The 22,327-nt window shown below is 35.4% G+C and overlaps 4 protein-coding genes across 6 annotated transcripts; 2 read left to right on the top strand and 2 right to left on the bottom strand.

Annotated features, from left to right (window-relative positions):
- Positions 1-366: 366 nt before the first annotated feature.
- Positions 367-3,859, top strand: fam185a (family with sequence similarity 185 member A). The gene is made up of 8 exons (XM_079604241.1): positions 367-930; positions 1,208-1,317; positions 1,963-2,055; positions 2,125-2,263; positions 2,342-2,383; positions 2,459-2,554; positions 2,851-2,985; positions 3,354-3,859. Exons 1-8 carry the CDS (start codon positions 513-515, stop codon positions 3,467-3,469), a joined length of 1,149 nt encoding a protein of 382 aa, XP_079460367.1. The 5' UTR covers positions 367-512; the 3' UTR covers positions 3,470-3,859.
- Positions 3,860-3,900: 41 nt separating this feature from the next.
- LOC306993986 (serine protease 27-like) lies at positions 3,901-8,230 on the bottom strand. Of its 2 annotated transcripts, none has more exons than XM_079604246.1 (7): positions 8,117-8,230; positions 6,511-6,531; positions 6,209-6,377; positions 5,845-6,113; positions 5,626-5,771; positions 5,030-5,243; positions 3,901-4,515 (listed from the first exon to the last, which is right to left on the bottom strand). In XM_079604246.1, exons 1-7 carry the CDS (start codon positions 8,136-8,138, stop codon positions 4,511-4,513), a joined length of 846 nt encoding a protein of 281 aa, XP_079460372.1. In that variant the 5' UTR covers positions 8,139-8,230; the 3' UTR covers positions 3,901-4,510. The 2 variants fall into 2 exon arrangements, with proteins under 2 accessions (XP_079460372.1, XP_079460371.1); XM_079604245.1 differs by lacking the exon at positions 8,117-8,230 and adding an exon at positions 6,949-8,094.
- Positions 8,231-8,396: 166 nt separating this feature from the next.
- Positions 8,397-22,160, top strand: armc10 (armadillo repeat containing 10). Of its 2 annotated transcripts, XM_079604243.1 has the most exons (12): positions 8,397-8,528; positions 8,814-8,970; positions 9,098-9,197; positions 10,878-10,966; positions 11,097-11,205; positions 15,815-15,911; positions 18,374-18,508; positions 18,629-18,774; positions 18,901-19,035; positions 19,335-19,511; positions 19,586-19,657; positions 20,804-22,130. In XM_079604243.1, the coding sequence occupies exons 7-12, from the start codon at positions 18,436-18,438 to the stop codon at positions 21,053-21,055; spliced, it is 855 nt and encodes a 284-aa protein (XP_079460369.1). In that variant the 5' UTR covers positions 8,397-8,528; positions 8,814-8,970; positions 9,098-9,197; positions 10,878-10,966; positions 11,097-11,205; positions 15,815-15,911; positions 18,374-18,435; the 3' UTR covers positions 21,056-22,130. The 2 variants fall into 2 exon arrangements, with proteins under 2 accessions (XP_079460369.1, XP_079460368.1); XM_079604242.1 differs by lacking the exons at positions 8,397-8,528; positions 8,814-8,970; positions 9,098-9,197; ... (1 more) ...; positions 11,097-11,205; positions 15,815-15,911 and having other exon boundaries at positions 18,092-18,508; positions 20,804-22,160.
- On the bottom strand, positions 8,819-17,509 carry fbxl13 (F-box and leucine-rich repeat protein 13). Its single transcript, XM_079604240.1, is given in 21 exon segments — positions 8,819-8,956; positions 9,121-9,284; positions 10,438-10,572; positions 10,691-10,774; positions 10,859-10,985; positions 11,077-11,196; positions 11,958-12,120; positions 12,204-12,324; positions 12,402-12,500; positions 13,983-14,112; positions 14,204-14,304; positions 14,395-14,465; positions 14,468-14,669; positions 15,433-15,528; positions 15,609-15,707; positions 15,789-15,898; positions 16,018-16,172; positions 16,514-16,581; positions 16,670-16,757; positions 16,900-17,003; positions 17,175-17,509. Coding segments are annotated over 21 exon segments (2,394 nt in total). The 5' UTR covers positions 17,253-17,509; the 3' UTR covers positions 8,819-8,877.
- Positions 22,161-22,327: the final 167 nt, after the last annotated feature.

Consider the following 22,327-nt stretch of genomic DNA (forward strand, 5'->3'; position numbering starts at 1 on the left):
ATGTCCACACAACAACAGTAAAACGTGAAACCAGCCTCATTCTGCAGACCAGATAGTCCCTAAGTATGGCTTAATAAACAATAAATAATGGCAAAATGTAAAAATGTTCAGTGAGGGGTGCGTTTGAGTTAGTGAATAGAACATTTTCTAAAAAATACAGTGGAAAGATTACAACATATGCCTATTTAATTCATGCAGCGTCGTTTTTTATCTCGAGTGCTTATAAATATTGATATAATATCACAAATGCTTTTTTTCTTCATTTTAACCATTTTTTTTAAACATACAAACGGACGTCAAATCTTGTCATGTTCACGGACTGGCCTTAGTTTGACTTCACTTCCCATAAGACCTCTCGCGCGCTCTTCCGGTTGCTGTCATTGCTGTGCGCTGCTCGCGTGACCTCGAGATATAAACATTACTACACGACGGCGCTTACCACTGCTAGTAGTATTTTGCTCTAATGAGCACTTATGTAGTTTATTCTTTGCACTCAAAGTAAAGCTTTAGTGATGTTTGCTTGTGCAGTTACGCAGCGGTTACGTCACGGTCTGTGTCTGGGCTCAGTGCAGAGATGTTCAACACTCTTCACCAGGGCTTGGATCTCTCAGGCTCTCCGAAGCTTTTCAGATGCTCCTGCAACCACGAAAGACTTGAATAAACCTGTAAAGCAATGGGAATTATTAGTTAGTCCTTTCACAAAAGTTAGGTGTCATTTAGGCTGCAATATATCCATAAAACCACTGGATCCACATTCTTTTCCTGAATCTGATCGAGCATTTATTACTGTGCACGTGACAGATGCGAACCAAACTCTTAATGTGAACAGATTTCATGTTCATTATGATGATCAAAGCGATGAGCTTCAGATTTTGGCCGATGAAATGGATAGCAATGTCACTGTTGAACTGACGGCACCTATTAAATGTGGTAAGGATCTGTATTCCGGCTTGTAAAGAAAATAATAAGGCATGTATATATTTTTTTATTATATGAATATATTTTTGCTTATTCGTTTAATTGATGGTAAAATCAAATTATAATGCATGTTATTTATTTTAATTTATTTAAGTTAATTTATGGTTTTACCATGTAGACTGTGTTTACAGCAAGTTTATGGAATAATTGAATGTAATAAGTGTACTTTTAATCATGTAATTCCATTGAAATGCATGTGAATCATTCTAGTCCCTGTCCATCCCTCCAGATCTCCACATCAAGACTAAAGACAAAGGCAACGTGAAGATCCAGAATATGGAGAGTGACCTCTGCCACGTGCTCACAGAGAGAGGACACTGTGTCCTAAAATCTGTAAAGGTAATGCATAAGCTTTTATAAAAATTCATAAAAGGGTCCGGGGCCTCAAAGGAGTACTAGTAGGTCCAATGAAAAGTTTAGAAAAGAAAAGGGTTAACTATGTGAATAAATCAAATCAATTAATAAAAATAAAAAAATCATGAAAATGAATTAAATTGGATTTAAATCAATAGATAAATAATACATCTAAGAGTACATTACTATAGAGAGTGACATGCAAGAAACTAAATATTAGTTAATATTAGTTAATAACGCTTCTAAAATAGTAATATTGTAAAACATTACAATTTAAAATAACTGTTTTCTATTTTAATATACACTACCAAAACAATTTTAAGTTTTATTTTTTTCATTCAACAAGGACACAACATAATTTAAACACACAACATCAACTGTGACATTTATATTTTTATCATATTTTTTTTTTATATTTTAAAATATATTTCAAATAAATGCTGTTCTTATTGTATATACTCCCCTTTAAAATTTTATGAAGCGAGTCCCTTGCGTCACAATGATCAGATTTGTGTGGTCTCTGAGATCTAAAAGATTGAAACCCCCTGAGTTAATGTGTCATAAAGGCCTAAACATATTCTTATTTATTGAGATAATAAGGATCTGTATAATTCGTGTGATTTTGTTTAGGGTCATGAGGTTCGAGTTCAGTCCACTGGAGGAAATGTCACTGGACTCAATACCATACATGGAAATGTAGACATCTGCACATCCGGGGACAGTGTAAGTAGTTGATACATAAAACTGCATACATTCTGAAATTGTTATTAAGTCATTGTTTTTGTTCTCCAGAATATCGATATTAAGAAAATTCAGGGAACCACGATGAACCTCTCCACAGAACAGGGGGATCTGAAAGTGAAGGCGATCTATGCTGAATCCACCTCAATGTCGACTTCCTCCGGGAACATCCAGATTGGGCACGTACACGGTGAGGGAACGGGACGATAACGGTTAATTTTAAACACCTGATGTGCAGTTGTATCATTGTATCATTGTTGTTTTACAGGTGAAGCTCTTGTACGCAGTGAAACGGGAAACATCATGATTGGTAAGTGATAGTCTGAATTGACAGTAGGCCATTAGTCACTAGTTTAGTGCACTAAAGATGTCCTTCCTGTCTCAGACAGCTCAAGTGGTGTCCTGAAGGTGTTTACTGCTGCTGGAAACATTGATGCGTACGTGGGCCAAGACGGATGTGCAGAACTTCACAGTCAACAAGGTACTAATAATGGACATCAAAGAAACTCATACACAAGACGAGCCTAGTATGAACATATCTACTTACCTGCCTATTTACTTTTTATCCATTCATTCAAAGTTAATGTACTTATAATCGTAATATATTTCTGATACATACTTCCCTTCCCTTCATTACTTTGTGTCAAGGTCAATAAGTCTTTAGATCATTTGACTTTCTTATAGAATGGCAAGATTAGGTCAGATTGTAAAATGTCATGTGGTACGACTCGCCTCTTTATGGTGGACACTTTTATTTTTTATTTGCCATTGGTCCAGGTGCTGTGAGTGTGCGTGTGCCCTCCACAATGAAAACAGCCGTGCGGTTGTGTGGAACCTCTGTTAGCATTAGCTCCGAGATAGACTGTCAAGAGACTGAACGTACTTCAGCTAATGGGAAGACAACAGTCACGGGTGAGTAAAAGCTTTCAAAAGAGTAAAATGTCTTTTAACTGCTTGAAACATACTTATTTGTTCAGTTGTATGGGATTAAATTCCCGCCGAAAGTATTGTGGTCACGGATCAAAAAGTAATAAGTGAATTCTGCCATTCTGATAATTTTGCATGATTTTTTTTAGTGTGTGGACTATATTTTTACATGTGTTTTTTAAATTTTTGATTCACGCTTTATATTTGACCTCAATACTTTCAGCGAGAATTTAATCCCATGCCATTTGCAAGTCTAGATCTTATTCTGAAACATAAACATGGCAATTTGACTATTTAAACTGCATTGATCTACATATTCTATGCATTCATTACATTATATGTATTCCCTTTAGCTCATTTGAATGGTGGGTATGAAGAACGATGGATTAACGCCACTGCTGATAAAGGTGCTGTGAACCTGAGACACCAGAGCTGGTTTGAGACTCTCAGACTTGGGGAACAGAGTTAAAACCTGCACAGAAGCACCTGGGACCAAATAACCCACTTCAGTGAAGGTTTATAGTGGATCTTGAGTATATCTGTCCAAAAAGACTCTACAAAGTTGAGCGATATAACTATGTCTTGACATAAGAGTGGTGAATGCATCTAAATGACATGTTTGAAACAGGATGCATGTCATTTTATGGGTGGGGTTGTGGGTACGTCCTGTCTCGAAGACTAGAGTATGCAACCAAAGATGTGCTTATAATGTAAAACTACCTTTTACAAGCGGTGGTCCTCATGTTTTAAACAAATTGCAAAACGTCCTGTTATGGTATTACCAAATTAGATGCTAAATAGTACCTACTGTACATGATTAAAACAACTTTCCAAAATAAAGAAATAAACCATTACATTTAAAGTGTTTATTAATTATTTATTGTCACATGATTCTTCAGAAGTCATTCCAATATGAAGATTTGCTGCTCAAGAAACATTTGTTATTATTATCAATGTTGAAAACAGCTGTGCTGCTTAATATTTTTGTAGAAACTGATCTATTTTTTAAGGATTCTTTGATGAATAGAAAGTTCAAAAGAACAGCATTTATTTTAAACTCTAATCTTTTGTAACATTATAAATGACTGTTACTTTTGGTCAGTTTAATGCATCCTAGCTGAATAAAAATAGGTATTTAAAAAAAAAAAGAGTAGTGTATGCTCAAAAAACATTACAAAAATAAAGATTTTTATTCTATGCTGATATAAAGACACATTTATGTGCAAGAATTGTACTGATATTTGCAAAATTATATGCAAAATGAAGACAAAATTAAACTTGAGGAGAACCGTTAACAAATTCCTACTTTTTCCTCACGATCTCAGTTACACCCTTCAATGGTCAATCCTGTAGAAAACAGTGCTTGTCAACAAATGTTGAACCTGCAGTTTGTGTTGTTCATATTTATGAGTGAAGTTCTGAGGCAGGCGGTTTGCAGTGGAGCTGGTTACTGTCAAAGGCAGCATTCACTGGAACTAGTGTAGGTAAGTTTGTTTTATACAACTACACCTCAACCTGGAGACAAAAATACATATTGAGAGAAAATATTTGGTAAATACCTCAAGTTAAATTAAATTAATTGCCAAATATGCTCATTAACAGTGCTGGGTAGTAAGTGATTACATCAGTACTTATACTATGTTTTAAAACACCAGTCTGGGAAACCATGATGCAATATAATATTTAATGCACTTCATGTTGTTGATAACAAAGAATGGAATACATTTTCTTTCTCTTTGTATTTGTATATCAATATGTGATATCAAAATCAATGTGATAAAGGAGTTAGGATAAAAGTCATCTAAAATTAAGATGATATTACCCTAAAGGTGTAATTTAATGGATGACATTACTAACTACAGTCTGTAGTGAACTAGCTTTTTATATAGCTTTTTGCTCTTTAAAAAAGCCCAATGTACCGCTATACAATAAAAATAACCAATTTACATTTAATATACAGTTTTGTGATGTCTGTAATTTGCTGTACGTTGATATTGTGTATACATGCTTTTGGTTATATAGGCGTTACCCTGACTGGCAGTAGAGCATGAGTTTAGGGGGTTGAAGGTGGCGAATCCTGGGAGGTTCGGGCCAGTGGAGGTCGTGATCCATTGCTGATACTGTGACACGCGGGTGTACACTCCAGGTTCATTGGGCTGACCACAGTCGTGACCCCTACTGATGACACCAGACTGAACCCACACTGAACACTGCTGACTCACCATTGGACCACCAGAATCCCCCTACAACAGAAAAGAGAGAGGTAGTATGTTTAAAATTCACAGTTTAATTTGTAAATTTATCCTACAGCTCTTTCTGTGAAAGATTCATCCAAGAAACATGTTTTGACCTCACATTCAAAAGGTACCACACATGCTTCAGAATTAAGAGGTTAAGGTTAACAACTAATTGGTTTTTGATTTAATCAATAGATGTTCAAATGTTCCCATGTTTGTTCAAAATGCATGCAAACAATAGGAATATAGGCTAACACGATGAATTTTGAATTTCTTTGAATTGCACAGCAAATGTTCTTCCTGTTATTTTTTTTATTGTATTCTGCACAACCCTCATGAGTGCACATGTAGATACGTAGTAATACGGTAATCGGAGTGGTTGTTGTACCTGGCAGGTGTCTTTGCCTCCCTGCTGTAAACCAGCACACATCATGTTTTCAGTAATGACTCCGGCACCCAGCAGATCATTACACTGAGAATTAATTATCACTGGAACCACAGTCTCCTGCAGAGTCTCAGGATAAGACAAATTCACTGGACACACACAAACACATAATCATCAGTCTGTGACGTTAGTTGTGTGTGAGTGTGAGTGTGAGTGTGAGACCTCCAGATGCAGTTTGTCCCCAGCCTGTGATCCAGCAGTTGGTGCCGGAAGGGAAAATGCTGTCTTCCGCTGCTACACACACCGGTCTGATAAACTTTGTAAAGTTGACTGAAGAGGACAGATGCAGGAGAGCGATGTCATTGTTGTAGGTGTCACTGCTATAGTCAGGATGTATGACAAGCGAACTGACATTTCTGCTGATTTCATGAGCATGAACTCCCTGCTGTGTCATCCTTCCCAAGTACACAACCAGGGTGGATGTGTTGACACTGAATATACAGACCACGAGAAAAACAACATTACAAGAACAACATATACATAACATTATTTAAAATCTGTGTAAATATGTTTATGTGATTCTAACCCAGCGAAACAGTGAGCAGCCGAGAGCACCCATTCACTGCTGATGAGGGAACCTCCACAAAAGTGACCTTTATATTTGGGGCTGTGAAGACTAACCTGCCATGGCCACGCCCCCTCATGCGCATCAACTCCACCCACAATACGGGGTTTTAAAGGGCGACGTCCACAAACTGAGAGAGAGAAAAATATATTTGTGACACAAGCTGCACTAGCATAAGATCACATAAATGTTTTTTATGTAATAATCACGGGGTTTCAGATTATGTTATGTAATTCTTTCTAGACATCTAGAGGGGCTCTTACCATTCAAACGAGAAAGACAGCCTGCAAACAAACAAAAAGTCATCGTGGTACAGATAAAAGCAAGTCCCCACCACTACACATCTCAATAATTTAACTAACTATAATATAAGACATACAAAATATAGTGATATAGGCCTACGTTTATTTTATAAAACAGGCACTGGAGAGAAAAAATTGTATAGTTGATACATAAAAAAAGTATGTCATAATAAAAGTTATTTTACGTCAGTTGTGCGCCGGCTGCTCTTTCCATCTTTACCGGTTATGGTTTTCCCTTTTCTTTCTTTTTTGATTACAGACGTTCGTGAGTCAACGAGCTGCATTTTAAAAGCTCCTTGTAAAATGCTAGCTGACTAATTCAAACAACAATATTCTAACAACCTTCTTCTTCAACAGCTCGTTTTCTGTCACAAATAAAGCACTTCTGTAAGATTTTACCTTTGACGCATATGAGCAGGGCCATAAAGGTTAACGTCCGCATCGTCACAACTGTTTTCACATATAGTTCATTTTAAAATAATCAAACCCAGACTCTCTCTTCACTGGCAGGATGGATGTCTATGGTAGTTTTGTCATGTTATTCCTTTAGTAATGTCCACCAACCCTTCTTATCACTAATTTGCCTGATCATTTGCATGTTTCTTCGTCTTCCTAACAATGCTAGACCAGTTTTACAGCAAATCCATGTGTGACGTGTAGTAGGCCTATACTGCCTACTTTTCATTTTAATTTTACTGCATGTTTGACAATAAAATGCATCCGCATGTGTAGTTTAAATTAAAGTTAAGGTTAAAATGCAAATCTTTGCCTAGACAAAAATAAATGAAATTAGTTCTGTCTGTGGAATTACTATTATTAGAGAGAGAAAAATTATTATATATATTATTATTAAGATAGCCTACAATACAACATACAAGAATAAATTCAATGCAAGAAGACACAACTCATTGACTAGCTAAATTGTGGTTACATTTAAAGTAAATGCTTTTAAATTGTACTTTTGTATGTTTTCAAGACAACAAAAAAAACTACTGTAAATCTATATGTTGTTGGCTTACTTTTCATTGTTTCAGAATAGTTTTATTGCATATCTAACCTTATTTGTAACTAAATGAAAACAGAAGCATCATGTTATGTTGCAAAAATTGTATTGCCCTGGTTTTAATCACAATACAAATACTATCCTACACAATACTTTAGCATTAATAATAATGTCTAAAGTTCAACAAATAATTTTAAAGTTTATAGCATATTAACATCTTAATAAGACACAATAGAATACAAATACTTAAGTTTAGAATATAAGGCAACTAATATTTAGAGAACCGTGCATATGATTGTTTTCCTGTTTTATTTTGTGATTCGATATGATAATAAACGTAAAAATGAATGTATGTAATTCAAAGAAATGTCCCACAGTTTCCAGAATCTTAAAATATGAAATAGGCTACCCAAGCAATAGTAAGAGTTGACAAAATATACAATTGTATCAGACAGTCCTTATTATAAATAAACAGAGTTTGCTATTTTTCAAATAGGTGCCTTATTCTTAAATTCTTGTGAAAGGGTTCACCCAAAAATAAAAATGCTGTCATTAATTACTCACCCTCATGTTGTTCCAAACCCATAAGAGCTTCGTTAGTTTGATCAAATCCGAGAAGTCAGAACGCCAGCTCATTATTGGCCAGCTCCTGCATCAGCATCACATGCGTGTCGTGGTGCTCACGTGAACAGTGTCGGCCAATAATGAGCCCGCATTCTGGGGAAGCGCTGAACTGTGTTGATTAGGTTGTTTTTATAGACAGTTTACAACGTGAATAGCATAGGAGACTGACATGAGAGTTTGTTGATTAAAGTAGTTTTTTTTTTTTTTTTTTCGCACAAAAGGTATTCCTGTGACTCTATAACATTAAGGTTTAGTCACATGGACTATTTTAACGGTGACTTTACTACCTTTCTGGTCCTTGAAAGTTGGCTCTCAGATTTCATCAAAAATATGTTCCGATTCGAAGATGAGGGTAATGACAGAAGTTTAATTTTTGGGGAACTTAAACTTTCAGTGTGTGAAATGGCGGTACCGTCCTCATTGTATATAGGCTACTGTATGGATTTCCATTCTCATATATATTTTTTTTCTCTTTGCAAGTTTTCAGTGCCAAAAACTTAGTTAATACTGATTCTCAACCTTTTTGTATTATAGCTACCCAGACAGTATTTTGTACCTAAAGAAACAAGACATTTGGGAAGAGATTTCTTATCAAATGCATAAATGTTATCTAAATATTTTCCACAATAGGCTACAGTAAGTGTTGACTCGACTGGTGTCTGTAATGTCCTCATCCTGCCATATCTCGTCGACTGTAGTAATTAATCCAGACTGTAGGGGGCGTCATCGTGACTGTGTTTCCAGTGTTGGACTCGGCACTGCAGTTTCAGAGCGGCCTGTCTGAGATGAGAAAGGTACATAACTCAACACTATAATCATTAACATAGGACTATCTCTGCTCAACTCTATGAAACTAAATCTTCAATATCTCCTTTCTGTCAATCGATATTATGCATTGTATTTGTGTTGCCGTCATGGAAGGGAAATGGCACACATTGAATCACCTGGAGATGTCCTTGCAGTAGAGCATGCTGATGGACCGCAGATGTGGACAGCTGCACAGGAGGAAAGAAGGAGTGCGGTCAGTCAGGAGAGGACATCCACTCACGTCCAGCTCCCTCAGGAAGTGACCAGCTCTTGTTAGATACTTCACTGCTGTATCTGTCATCTGATGCAGCAAAATATAGTTTCAGCTATTATGTGATATTGACCTTTACCATAGGCCTATATAGTAGTGTCCAATGATCTGAGTGCAACACTTTTTAGCATTTTCTAATTCAGGGGTTTTCAAACTGGGACCCGGGGACCCTCAGAGAGCTACAAGGGAGTGCTTGGGGTCCGTGGAGACGTTTTAGAGAAAAACATGTGCAAAAACATGTAAAATAAATAAATTAATTTTATTAAAATAAATAAGAAAAAGGATTAAAATAAAAATGATATAAATTAGGTTGAAATTAATAAATAGTACATCAGTACAGTATGAGTAGAAAAAAAAATGTAACATAATAGAAACTAAATATTTCCTAATTTATTTTATACATATTTAGTGTTAATTTTTTACAGTATAAATTGGGTATACACGAAAATATCTACTGTAGCTTTCTTTTAAATTTTGGAACAAGTGTCCCTCACACAAGGATGATATTTGAGGGTCCGTGGCATCTAACAGTTTGAAAAATGTAATGTTCTAATTGAATGCATTTTTATTACAAATCATATTATCAGCATAACAATTTGAGTAAAGTTGAATTTTAAGCATTTGATTAATGACCTTGAAATATGTCTAATCCTAAAATGTATATTTAATATTTTTTAAACATATTTTATATTTTCTGGTTTAAATTTTATTTGAATCTCACTGTGTTTAGTTGTATTATTCTGGAATTTGTTCATAACAATTAATTTGCCTGCCAAAATGACGAACTATACACTATGCACTTATACACTATTTACTTTTGAATTTTAAATGGTTATTTTATTATTCAACATTGGAGTCTGATAGCTCCTCCCCCTCAGCTACGTCCAACATTCCACATTTTGGCTGCGTCTGAAATCGCATATACTTTGATTCTAGTCTTACTGCATTCGCCATGTTGTCACATGGTCACACTAATTAAGTGCATCATCCGGGTATTTTAAATGTACTTTTCCTACTTCAGTGTAAACACACTAATCGCACTATTTATACTACAAAATGGCATAGAATAGTGCATAAGTACTCAAACTGGGACGCACTTTTTGTTAATCTGTTAATTGTTTCCTAACTAACAACTACATTGTGCACTTATTATTCTTTAAAGATTACTGATTTAAAGAAGTACTTTATAGCATCCAGCTATTCTGACTGTGGCAATGGTCCTGCAGAAGAAGGAAAGGGCTTTGATCGCACGATCAGACAGACACACACAGTGACACACATCCAAAAGCTCCAGGAGATGACATTGTTGGCAAAACATCTGCACAGAGACAAAATTACGTCACATTAACTTTTCCATAAACAGTAATCAGATTGAAAATTCATGGCAAGCCATACATTTATGCACATGGAGTGATAAAAAAAAATGTAAGCCAAACCTTTATTCCATTATCTGTGATGAAAACACACTCGTTTGCGGTCAGTTTTCTCAGACTGTGATTGGCCCCCAGAACTACCAGTCCCTGTGAAAGACATCTTTAATATAATAACCGTTTTGACTACAGCTGTAAAAAGATTATGTGTAATAAATGATATACTAAGTGTACTTTGTCATGTATTTTGCAGCCGGTGATGTCCAGAGAGACCAGAGAAGCACATTTGTCCAGACACTCAAAGCCGTTATCTGTCAGGTTCTCACAGAAACACACGGCCAGGTGGGTCAGATTGCTACATCTGGAAATGAATTTTACATTCATACAGTCACTGTATAAGAAGGATTTTATGTAAAAAGAGTGCACTGACTGTAAGTGTTTACTGTTTTCACCTCTGAGTTATTCTCTTCAGGGACAGGTCAGTCACTTTTGGGCAGTAAGAAAGATCAAGCTCTCGCAGTTCAACAGCGGAGGGTCCTTCAGTGATGTAATAGATTCCCATATCAGTCACTCTATATCAGGTAAAAAAACACACAACATAAATTGAATGCATTTTTATAGAATCTAAGATGCATGTCAAGAATGTAACCAAATATTCTAGATTGGGGGAGCAAATGTAAAAGTTGTGAATGTAAAAGTGAAAAAAAAATTTTTGACTGCCTAATTGTATTAAATCCTATAATATTTTTTTCTGCTGTATGTTGCAACAACAACAAAAAAGCAATACAATGGTGTAGGGGTAAAGTTGTTAGAATCTGCCTTTTGTCAAACTCTCAACTCCCTTTTACCATTGCATATCAGAAAAGCATTTATTTTCAATAAAAATGAAGAAAATATTCCAAAATTGCAAATAAAGTGTCTAACGTGTTTAATAATAAAAGTGTTTAGGTTAGGGTTAGGTTTATAGGGAGGGCTTTATTGTCCCAATAAGGCGGCATCCATTTAAAAGTTTAAACAAATATAATAATTTACACTGTTATTATTGCATACCATTTAATGTACAGTACAACACTGAGTTGCAAATAGTAACTGCCACTATTTACAAGTATAACATAATCTTACTACTATTTACACTTATTGCAAAGAAAATACTGCTCTTTTTAGATAGTGTAAATATAATTTAGTGCTATTCACTTAGTGTTAATAGCACATCAGAAAATGCTGCTATTTTCACTTAGTGTTAATAGCTACTGCCGAAAAAAAGTTGTCAAAAAAACAACAACACTGTTTGCATTTTTCTATATATTCACGTCGGTGCAATGGCTTCTCTCACTTGATACAGCCTGAGATATTTAGGTTGCACAGTTTTGTCAGATTTCCTAAAGACTTCAAGCTGGCGTCAGTCATGCGAGGACAGTCGGACACATGGACCTCGGTGAGTTGCTGAGAGCTCCGGCACAGGGCCTTCAAGCTGCTGTCTGTCATCCGCTCATTACCTGAAATGCAGAACACGCAGTTTCTGTTTTACTCATTATGCCTTTCTAGCCGTGCCACATTATTTGAGCGCACAGATACAAACCTTCTGTTTGGATCTTGGTGAGGCCGATCACTTCCGCCATTGTTTTGAATGCCACGTCAGATAGAAACGGCGAGTCCAAGAGGGAGATCACAGTCAGCACACGACATTTCGACACTAAGACCTTGCAACAAAGAAAAACAACAATCACCAATTCAAACTTAGCGTCTAATAGACGTCATATTTTATCACACACTGTACCTGCACACAGGTGTCAGTGAGGGTGGGCAGGTCATCTAACACAATCTGTTGAAGTGAACTGCAAGCCTCAGCGACATATGTAAATCCATCCACAGATATCTGTAGAGTGGAGGAAAAAAACGTTTCTAACATTAATATAATGCAATTCATTTGATCAATCTTTATTCTGATTTATTCCTGTGAGCAAATAAATATATGTACCATAAGGTAGCTACTACTTGGACACAGAAGTAGGCTACTACAGTGTAAAAAAAAAATGATATGATCAAATAAGTTATGACAACATATGTTTTTACATTGCTTTAACATCAAAATAAGTTAAGCAATTTTCAACTTTTATTTTATTTCAACTTTTAAGTTATACAAGATTCAACAAACAACAATTTAATGTAATTTAAGTTGAAACGACTTAAACAGTTGATTGTACTTTATTTAAGGCAGCAACTTAATTTTACAGTGTATGGATACTACAGTATGTTTATTGAGGTACAACATCAATATCATGAATAAATCACTAATAAAAGTACCATGGTAATATTGATTCTGTCCATTAATGCGAATTATTGTGACTGAGAAAAGTAGCATATATTAGCATGCGCTAATAAAAATAAAACACTTTTATGAGACATACCCTGACGGAAATAATAAATATAACAGAAATAGCCGACAAATGATACAGTTCAATGGAAATAATTCTGGCTTCTTAGACCAACAAAAAAAACTTATGTCCAACAAAGTTACCCACTTTTTTGGGGGGATTTTTTTTTTTTTTTTTTTTAATGGACCCATTTCATATTACATTAATTATTTTATTACTATTCCTTGCATACTGCACATTTTACATTCAGAAATGTATATTTTCAAAGAAAATGCCTTTTTTAAATTTTCAAGAAAGATGTTAATGTATATTTGAATTCTTTAAAGAACTCCAAAAAAAAGACTCATTAATGGTCTAATACTTACAATATAACACGCTTTAGTTCATTTTAGAATTTCATGTAGGCCTCTTGTAACTTTTTTGGAATATTTAGTTTATTGCCTTTTCGTCTTTAAAATGTTGAATTTCTGTTAAAAAATAGGATAACACTTTACAGTAAGGTTTCATTAGTCAACTACTTTAGTTAACAAGAACTAAGAATAAACAATACTTCTACAGAATGTATTAATCTTAATGTTCATTTTAACATTTATTGATAGAAAAAGTTGTATTTGTTTATGTTAATGCACTGTGAACTAACATAAACAATGAACAACTATTTTTAATGAACTAACATTAACAAGGATTAATAAATACAGTAAAAATGCATTGTTCATTGTTAGTTCATGTTAATCAATACATTAACTAATGCTAACAAATGAGACCTTATTGTAAAGTGTTACCAAAAACAATAATGCTATCAAATGACACCTTATTGTAAGTGTTACAGTTGCTACGATAAACGCATTGTTGTGATGTTTGCACTGTTTTGAAACGGACATTGATGAGCGGCACTGTCTCTAGGTAAAAAGTTGAACAGCTTTTACGTTGAAAAATGCTGCAATGATTCAAAATGTAGATTTCCTATATGAGTCAACTCTAACCTGAGAACAACCGGAGAGGTCCAGATGACTGAGTCTGTGACAGCCTTTCCCTGTGGTCAGATACTGCAGGCCTTTATCAGAGAAACCCATGCAGTGTGCCAGATTCAGAGACCGCAGCGTCACACAGCATCTTTTAAACAACAGTCAGAACCAGAACTGTACAAATACAGTCATTTCTGTCATTGCGCTTGTGTACTGAGAAACATATAAGAAGTTTGTACCTTGAGAGGACTCTTATAGTGCCATTAGTAATATGAGTTACGGCCAGATTAAGATAGAGGAGAGAGTGACATCCCTCTAAAATCATCTTCATATTTTCATCCTGTCAAGATTGTTTCCAAACAAAACAAGTGTTAGATTGATCAAAAGCATCAAAACCTATAATCACAAAACGTGTTTGTTTTCTACTTGCATTAACATTTTGGCATTCGCTCAGATTGAGTTCTTGAAGATTTCGGCATTGACCTTTGAAAACAAAACACACGCGAGATCCTTATCATTGATCAAACTGAAAATGTGTGTCATTTTTAGACTGATTAAAGTAGTTTTACTGATGCGCCTGAAGCTCGAGCCCTGCACCATTGTGCAACCGCACAAGTTCACCGAGATCACATAGACACGATGTGCCCGCAGTTTTCTCTCCACAGTCTGATCTGTGATCCAGCTGCCCACAGGGGAGAAATCGATCTGTGGAAACACATCTTACAGATTATACTGGCTATATATATCCTTGTGGAAAAACAAGCGCACTTACAGAAATAATATGTTTTACAAGAATTGACTTAAGTTGAAACTGAATACATGTTATGTTTCTGGTCACTTAAAGGAACACGCCGACTTTTTGGGACTTTAGCTTATTCACTGTATCCCCCAGAGTTAGATAAGTCCATACACACCCTTTTCATCTCCGTGCGTGCCGTAACTCTGTCTGACGCACCCAGCGCTAGCCTAGCTTAGCACAAAGACTGGATGTAAATGGCTTCAGCTAGCATACTGCTCCCAATAAGTGACAAAATAACACCAACATTTTCCTATTTACATGTTGTGATTTGTATGGTCACACAGCGTGTACAAATAACAAGGTCACATGAGAGACAGTCTGAATAAGGTGAATAAGCTAAAGTCCCAAAAAGTTGGCGTGTTCCTTTAAATTAATGTTATTGCCTACACTGTGTAACTCTTTGCCCTCTAGCGGTTTAAAAACCAAACTGCATGCATGTTGCGGAAGAACATTGTTTTGGTTGTGCTTCGGCTCTGTGTATGAACAAAATATAATTAAAACATGATGATGTAAAATGTACTTTAAAGTAAAACTTTAATTTGACAAAGTGCACTTTTTAAAAATGTGTCAAGAAACGTGTAGTGACAAGAGCACATTCAATACAGCTAAGTGCACTTGTTTTCCACAAGGGTGTAGTTGAATGAATGTGTTTAAGTGAGCTGCACTGACCTCAGTCCACAGTGAGCTGATTTGACTGATCGCTTTCCAAGAATGACACACCTGAGCGCATTTCAGGAGGTCACGCACGCCTAGACATTGGAAGATCTGCACCAAATAGTTGATTAAAATCAGTTGACTTGAAGCCAGAAATATATAATGGTAACGTCACAGAGGTTAAGCGATACCTTAAGAGACAGCTTGTTAGGCAGCAGTGATAGTCTGTCCTGTCCGTTGCCCTGTGATATCTCTGAGTTCAGACTTTCTTGTATCTCTCTCTCTAGCCTCTGAACATACAAACATAATACCTAAACAACTTATCAATTAGATGCATTTGTGTTACACACATTTTCATTTGGAAAAACTACCTTAAAATATTCCTTTGTTCTTTTAGCTTCATGCACAACACGACGCCAAGTTGTAATGATGTTTCTGCAGTGAACAGACTCCTGTGCTTTCTGTAGTTTCCTCACAGCGTCTGGATAACATAGGTAATGCCTTCATGTTACAATATTAATAGAGAACAAAATGGTGTTTAACTAGTTGGATTTCCTAAATATTCCAACTTTGAATTCCATGTAATCTGATGTAGTATACCATTCTGCCTGTGTTTTCGAAAGCAAACCCACGCTGTCCACTTGATGAAAGCCTGTTTTATCCTTCTCTGTGTGTGATACAACTTAGCCTCTTCCATTCTCTCTAGGAGCCTGGCAGCTTTCATTTTCTTCTTCGAAATACAACTCTTCCAACCCCTTTAACATGAGAAGTCAGACATTAGCCTAGTTGATACAGGCCCAGTTTGTACACTCTTTTAAAAAAAGGAAATTTATTGTGGTTCCATGAACCTTTAACATTCCACTGCACAAAAAAAGTTATTTCTTGTGGAAAAGTGTTTATTATATTTTTAAAAAGTTATTCACACTGAGAACTTAAGAACTGATCAATGAAAAGGTATTTGGGCAACCAAAAATGGTTCTTCCATGGAATCACTATGTGAAAATGTATCCTTTTGGAACAATTATTTTTAAGAATGGATCCAAAGCAGGTTTTGTTTGCTGTTGTGGCCCTTTTATAGTACAGTTTTGACACTCACGTGAAACACATTTTGGTCAAGTTGGTCCGATAACACGAGAAAGCTTTCTCCAACGAATGTGACAGAAACTGTGAGGAAAAAAATGAATAAATGAGTTTTAGCAAATGGAGGTTTGATAGCTTTCAACCAGAATACATTGAGATATATGATATTTACCTGGCTATCTTCTGAATTTCCAAAAATATCATACACAATGCTTCCTGCCAGTGAGAAGATTCGTTTGTCTTTGTCAATAAATGTGTGCCTAAAGAACTCAGAAACAATTTACATTTTAGGGCTATTATTAGTATTATTTACTGTATTATACTGTTTAAAGCTTATAAACTTGATTTTACATAATCATTTATGTTCTTCTAATATCACAAATTATACACAAGCCCACATACCAGCAAATCTCGAAATCCTGATCCTCTAGAATTGATAGGATCTTCTCTTCTATAAAGTGCAAAGGATCTTCAGGGCATGAGACACATAACCCAGCAAGCAAAGCCTAGTTGAAATGCAAAATAAATATAATTAATAATCCTTTAAACTTATATTTATATATTAACTTTAAACGATATATATATAACATTTACATGTTATAAACAAATGAATCGGATTGTGTTCAATTACACTATCCTTGGCTGCTCATTCATAAACTAGATAATTAATAAATCACCTTGTAAATCTGAGGAAGTGAATGTTTAATGAAGTAGTCTCTCAATATTGGATCTGAATCTTGCCAAGAAGTCATCATAAAACGATGGCAGTTGAAGAAGTAGTTTAATAATTTCCTGCAGTCAGTGCAACAATAACCTGAGACACCTGTAGCTTCTGTCAATATTTACATTCATGTTGCTTGGTGACCTGAGCAAGTGGTTGGTCAGATGAAAAATTTCCTCGGAGTATGTATTAAAAGCAAAAATATCTAGTTTGTAGTTTTCATATATTATCCACACACAAAAAAAACTCTTGAGTCCAGACTTTACATTCATTGAAAGTCTTTGGGATATGCTGGACTGGAGTTGACTGTATAGAAGTGCTTGACTCTTGCATTATCAACACAATATCTTAAACCAAAAATGTATGCACCTCTCGATGGAAATAACATCAAAACATTTATTTCCATCAAGAGGTGTATCAATTTTTGGTCAATATCTTGTATTGACAATGCAAGAGTCAAGCACTCTGTAAAGTCTCCTCCAGCATATCCCAAAGACTTGCCAATTCATGTGTGAAAATTATTCATAATGCTTCCTCCTAACCAATTCTTTTACAATTTGAACCTGATGAATCTTGATATTGTCATCCTGGAATATGGCCATGATGTGTCTTCCTACATGGTTGTTTAAAAAGCTTCACACTCCATCCATTGGGGTTAGAAGAACTGTTGCCAAACATGCTAGAAACATGATAATCACTGCAATAATGATCCAATTGACTCTAAAGTATTTTCCTATTAAATCCTTTTTTCTTTTCTTTTTTGGCCGGGCATTTTTGTTTTTCAAAAATGTGAAATTATTCTTTGCTTATGTTTTTTGTTATTTGTTATATATTTTGTATTTGTTATATATTAGCTAAACTAAAATCATTCATGAACGCAACTCCGCGAAACGTTTTGGTCGTCCACTGATGCAATAGGCGGCAACGTGCAGAGGAAACCCGACGAGTATAGTGTGACCAGGAAGTGGGTGCATCTTTATTTATCCTGTCGGACAAGAGCCATGTGTTAACATTTTCTGTATGAAATCTGCGAATATCGCAGAATGGGAGATGACAATGTCATAGCCCGGCTCGGCAGCATGAAGGCTCTGTTGGGGATTGTAGCAGGAGCCGGAGCTTCATATGGCATTTATAAACTAGTCGTTGGTCGTGCAGGAGATGGAGGAGTGAACAGAAGAAAGTCTGCTAAACGTGTGACTATTCAGCCTGGGAGCTTAATGGCCAAAGTTTCTGGATTTAAAGTTGTCAATAAGAGTGATAATCTGGATCCGTGTGCGGAGACTGAATCTAGTAAGTGACATTCAAATGTTTTTTATGGTGTATAATATGAAACACTGCAGCTCTATGTAAGTTGGGGAGACCTTTTCATACTCTTCATACTTTTTCTTTGCTGTTTTTTCTTCTCATAAGGTGATATTCACTCAAAATCTGCTGCCAGCCTGGAGCCTCGACATCTGAGCATGCTTCTCTCTCTTCTGCAGAGCAGCCCAAACCCAGAAGAGAGGAAAAACGTTCTCGTAACCTTAGGAAATGCTGCAGCCTTCACAGTAAACCAGGTCATCTAATGGTTTGGCATCTAGACATTGTGTATTATTCTTACATTTTGCAGAAGAGGGGGAAAAAAAGCTCAAATTGCAGTTGATATATCATGTTTACAATAGTGTTTTGCTTTTCTTAAATAGGATCTTCTACGAGAATTTGGAGGTCTTCACATCGTGGCAGGCTTCCTCTCAGACCCTTCATCTGAGATCCGGGTTCAGACTCTAAACGCTCTGAACAACTTAAGCATGAATATCCGCAATCAAGAGCAGCTGAAGGTATTGCGTATACTGTATAGATTTTGTTATATATGCTTTTTTTGTATAATTTTTTATCTTGGTACAAGATTTTTTTATCTTTTGAACCCGTGTTTGTTGTTGTTAACTAGTATTCAAAATAGTTTTTAATGATTAAAATAAAACTGAAATAAAATATTAAAAACAGATGAAAATCTTAAACTTAAAAAAAGAAGGAAAAACTTGAATGAAATTTAAAATAGAAAATGAAATCTAATTCAAATAATGAATAAATGCTATATAAATAATCCTAAAATAGCATGTTCTCCCGCACGTCTCAGATATATATCCCGTCAGTGATGCAGTTGATTGAGATGTCACCGGTGAACTCTGACCTTCAGCTGGCAGCGCTCCGATTACTCACTAATTTGTCAGTCACTGATAATCACCAGCATCTGATGAAGACTTCTATCACCCTCCTCTTATCGCTGCTCGTAGTGAGCAATGAAGTCCTACAGGTGATTTTGGATTTATGAGTTAAATGATATGTGTGCACAATCAGATTTATTGAATATTTAATCTGTTCCTGCAGATCCAAGTCCTGAAGGTCCTAGTAAATCTTTCCTCCAATCCAGATTTGATGGACGATATTGTGCAAGCTCAGGTGAACAAATATGTCTTTTATGCTTTCACTTTATTGTAGGTGAGATCCAGTGCAGTGACTTTTCTCTCATGCAAACACAATATGATTATAAATAGATAACCTTATACATAACTCTCTTGGTTACTGGGTGTCCTAGTTTGTCCCATTGGTTGTTGTTGATCCCTAGATCTATTTTAAGACCAGTCTGTGGCCATGATTTAGTTTAGAGCTGCACGATTTTGGGTGGCAAAAAATCTAATAGTAAAAAAAGCTTAAGGTTTGCTGTGAGTGTTTGTAAGGCTTGATAATATGACCAAAGATTTGTGATTATATATCAACTAGGGCTGAAACATAATGTTTATTTAATAACGCACTGTCAATTGTGATAAATCGTCCTGGTGTTATGGACGTCCCCATCTTAATACTGTCGCTAAGATTAATGGCAGAAGTTACAGTTATTATTTTTTGGCATATTAACTACAGGATTAATCAACTACCGGTAATCAGAAAACAATCAATATAATAATCCTGATTAATTTTGTTCTTATTTTGTATGATTATAATTATTACTAAATAAAAAATATTAATCAAATAAGAAATGTTTTGATTATAATTATTACTAAATAAAAATATTAAACAAAATAAGACATTTAGAAAGATTAATGACAGAAGTGACGGTTATTATTTATTTGCAACTTAACTAAAGGATTAATCAACTAATCCAAAAACAATCAATAGATTAATCAGAAAAATAGTTGATAAATTAATAATAAAATAAACGATAAAAAAAATGTATGATTATAATTATTACTAAATAAAAAAATCTAACAAAATAAGAAAGTTTAATATTTTAAGAAATATTTAAAAATAAGAAATAAAAAAATGGAGTATTAAAGAAATATAATAATAATAATATAATAATATTATGGCTGTCTTTCTTCTTTTTCAAATGTTAAACCATCGTTAAACTTTTATTTTAGTGGAAAGCCGCATGAAGTGCTTCTCTCTGAGGCACGCATATATCATTTCGTTTATTAAATGACCGTCTTTTTTGTGATTTAATTTTATTTATTTATTATTATCTCTCATCCCTAATTTAGTTTTTCTATTGTTGAGAGCTTATGTATTTGCACACGCTCCTCCAGTTACTTGTAAATCTGTTCACAGGCTCCAGCCTCCTTGGTTTTGTTGTTTGACGGCTGCACAAGCACGTCTGTTCTCCACCGCCTTTTGTTTTTCGTGGGGAACCTGCGTGCGTGGAGACCCTCGGCACAGGTGGCTGAAGCTCTGAGGACGAGGCAGGACTCTCTGTACTGTGTTCTACTGGACAACTCCTCTCAGCTGCACCGTAAGCTTCCCCTGCTGCTCTCACATGCAGATGAGGAGGTGAAGACGCAGGTGGCCAGGCTCCTCACTTGACCTCTTACAGAATACATCTCATCAAAGATACCTGTCCTTCTATGTTCACCTACTGAAACGTTCAGGCTCAGCACTAACAAACTAGCATTAATTCCTTAGTGGAGCAGTGTTGATATCTGCTGGTAGCAGGTGATCCACTTGGTGGGCCATCAGTATCCCCTCAAAATGTTGGAAAATGGACAAGAAATGACTCCCTCAGGTGATTTGAGAGATGTTTGGTCTTATAATAGACATTTGTGAACACCACAAATCTCCTTCGAGAACATCTCCACTGCCAAACGTTTACTTGCCAAGTGAATGCATCTTACAAGCTTGCAGGTATTTTCTCTGACCACTCTAAGTGCTTTGGATACCCAGACTAGTGGTGGAAAGGACTCTGCATGTGTTTAGAAGTGTTAACGCCTTTCTTCAGTGCTGCATAATGCAAGTGAAGTTTACCATTGAATAAAGGTTATTCAGGTTATGCTGAGATAGTAATGATCCAGGAACCTTATTTTTACAGATTCTGCATTGATTGTACTGTGATTTTGTTTTCTGATGCTTGATGATGAGATTAACATATTTAATAAAGTTTATTTAATGTTGTAAGGCAATTATAAAAACAATGGTTGCTTCACAGTTTAATGTTTGCTTTCACATTATTTTGGAACGCTTTCTGGCTTGTATGTCAGGTTTGTGAAATAAATATTTAAGTTGTAATAACATTTGTTTATTGAATTTGTGCTCTTGAAGACCCTACATCTTCATATTTGTTTTAAATGCAGTGAATCGCAGCTGTGTTTGAGAACAACATTTTCCACTAATCTTAGCAGTAGGGTTGCCATGTCTGCTTATAATAAGCGAAATTGTGCTGGGTTTGTTGTTGTTGTTTTTTTTACATTTATTTCCCACCATAGCTTAATAAAGTATGAAGATTCATCGTTATATCGTATAACGAGGTTCGGTCTTTTGGTCAGCAATTCTGGTTTGCGCTAATAACAAATGTTTTTAGGAGCTCAAACGATATATCTGTGTTTTTCCGTATTATGGATTGTATGAGAGTGTTAAGAAATATGGAAGCTTCTTTCCACCACAGAATAAAAAGTAAAAAAATGTAAGGTAAATGACCAAAATCTCGCAATTCTTTTTTCTTTTTTTCATTATAGTTTTTTTTTTTTTTTTTTTCACATACCCTAATTGTGAGATATAAACTCGGAGTTGTGAGGGGAAAAGTCCAAATTGTGAGATTTTTTTTTCTTTTTATTCCATAGTGCAAACAAGCTTCAAAACAGA

The sequence above is a fragment of the Phoxinus phoxinus genome, assembly GCF_949152265.1.
Source record: "Phoxinus phoxinus genome assembly, chromosome: 25".
Lineage (NCBI taxonomy): Eukaryota > Metazoa > Chordata > Actinopteri > Cypriniformes > Leuciscidae > Phoxinus > Phoxinus phoxinus.

Excerpts from the sequence above, each read along its gene's own strand:
- fam185a (XM_079604241.1), top strand. The coding sequence starts at position 513 with ATGTTTGCTTGTGCAGTTACGCAGCGGTTACGTCACGGTCTGTGTCTG. Across the intron at positions 2,056-2,124 it reads TCTGCACATCCGGGGACAGT|AATATCGATATTAAGAAAAT; the intron begins GTAAGTAGTTGA and ends TTTGTTCTCCAG. Across the intron at positions 2,384-2,458 it reads AACGGGAAACATCATGATTG|ACAGCTCAAGTGGTGTCCTG; the intron begins GTAAGTGATAGT and ends TTCCTGTCTCAG.
- LOC306993986 (XM_079604245.1), bottom strand. The coding sequence starts at position 6,991 with ATGCGGACGTTAACCTTTATGGCCCTGCTCATATGCGTCAAAG. Across the intron at positions 6,532-6,948 it reads CCTGCTCATATGCGTCAAAG|GCTGTCTTTCTCGTTTGAAT; the intron begins GTAAAATCTTAC and ends GTTTGTTTGCAG. Across the intron at positions 5,772-5,844 it reads GGGACAAACTGCATCTGGAG|TGAATTTGTCTTATCCTGAG; the intron begins GTCTCACACTCA and ends GTGTGTGTCCAG.
- armc10 (XM_079604242.1), top strand. The coding sequence starts at position 18,262 with ATGGGAGATGACAATGTCATAGCCCGGCTCGGCAGCATGAAGGCTCTG. Across the intron at positions 18,775-18,900 it reads CAGCCTTCACAGTAAACCAG|GATCTTCTACGAGAATTTGG; the intron begins GTCATCTAATGG and ends TTTCTTAAATAG. Across the intron at positions 19,512-19,585 it reads TGAGCAATGAAGTCCTACAG|ATCCAAGTCCTGAAGGTCCT; the intron begins GTGATTTTGGAT and ends CTGTTCCTGCAG.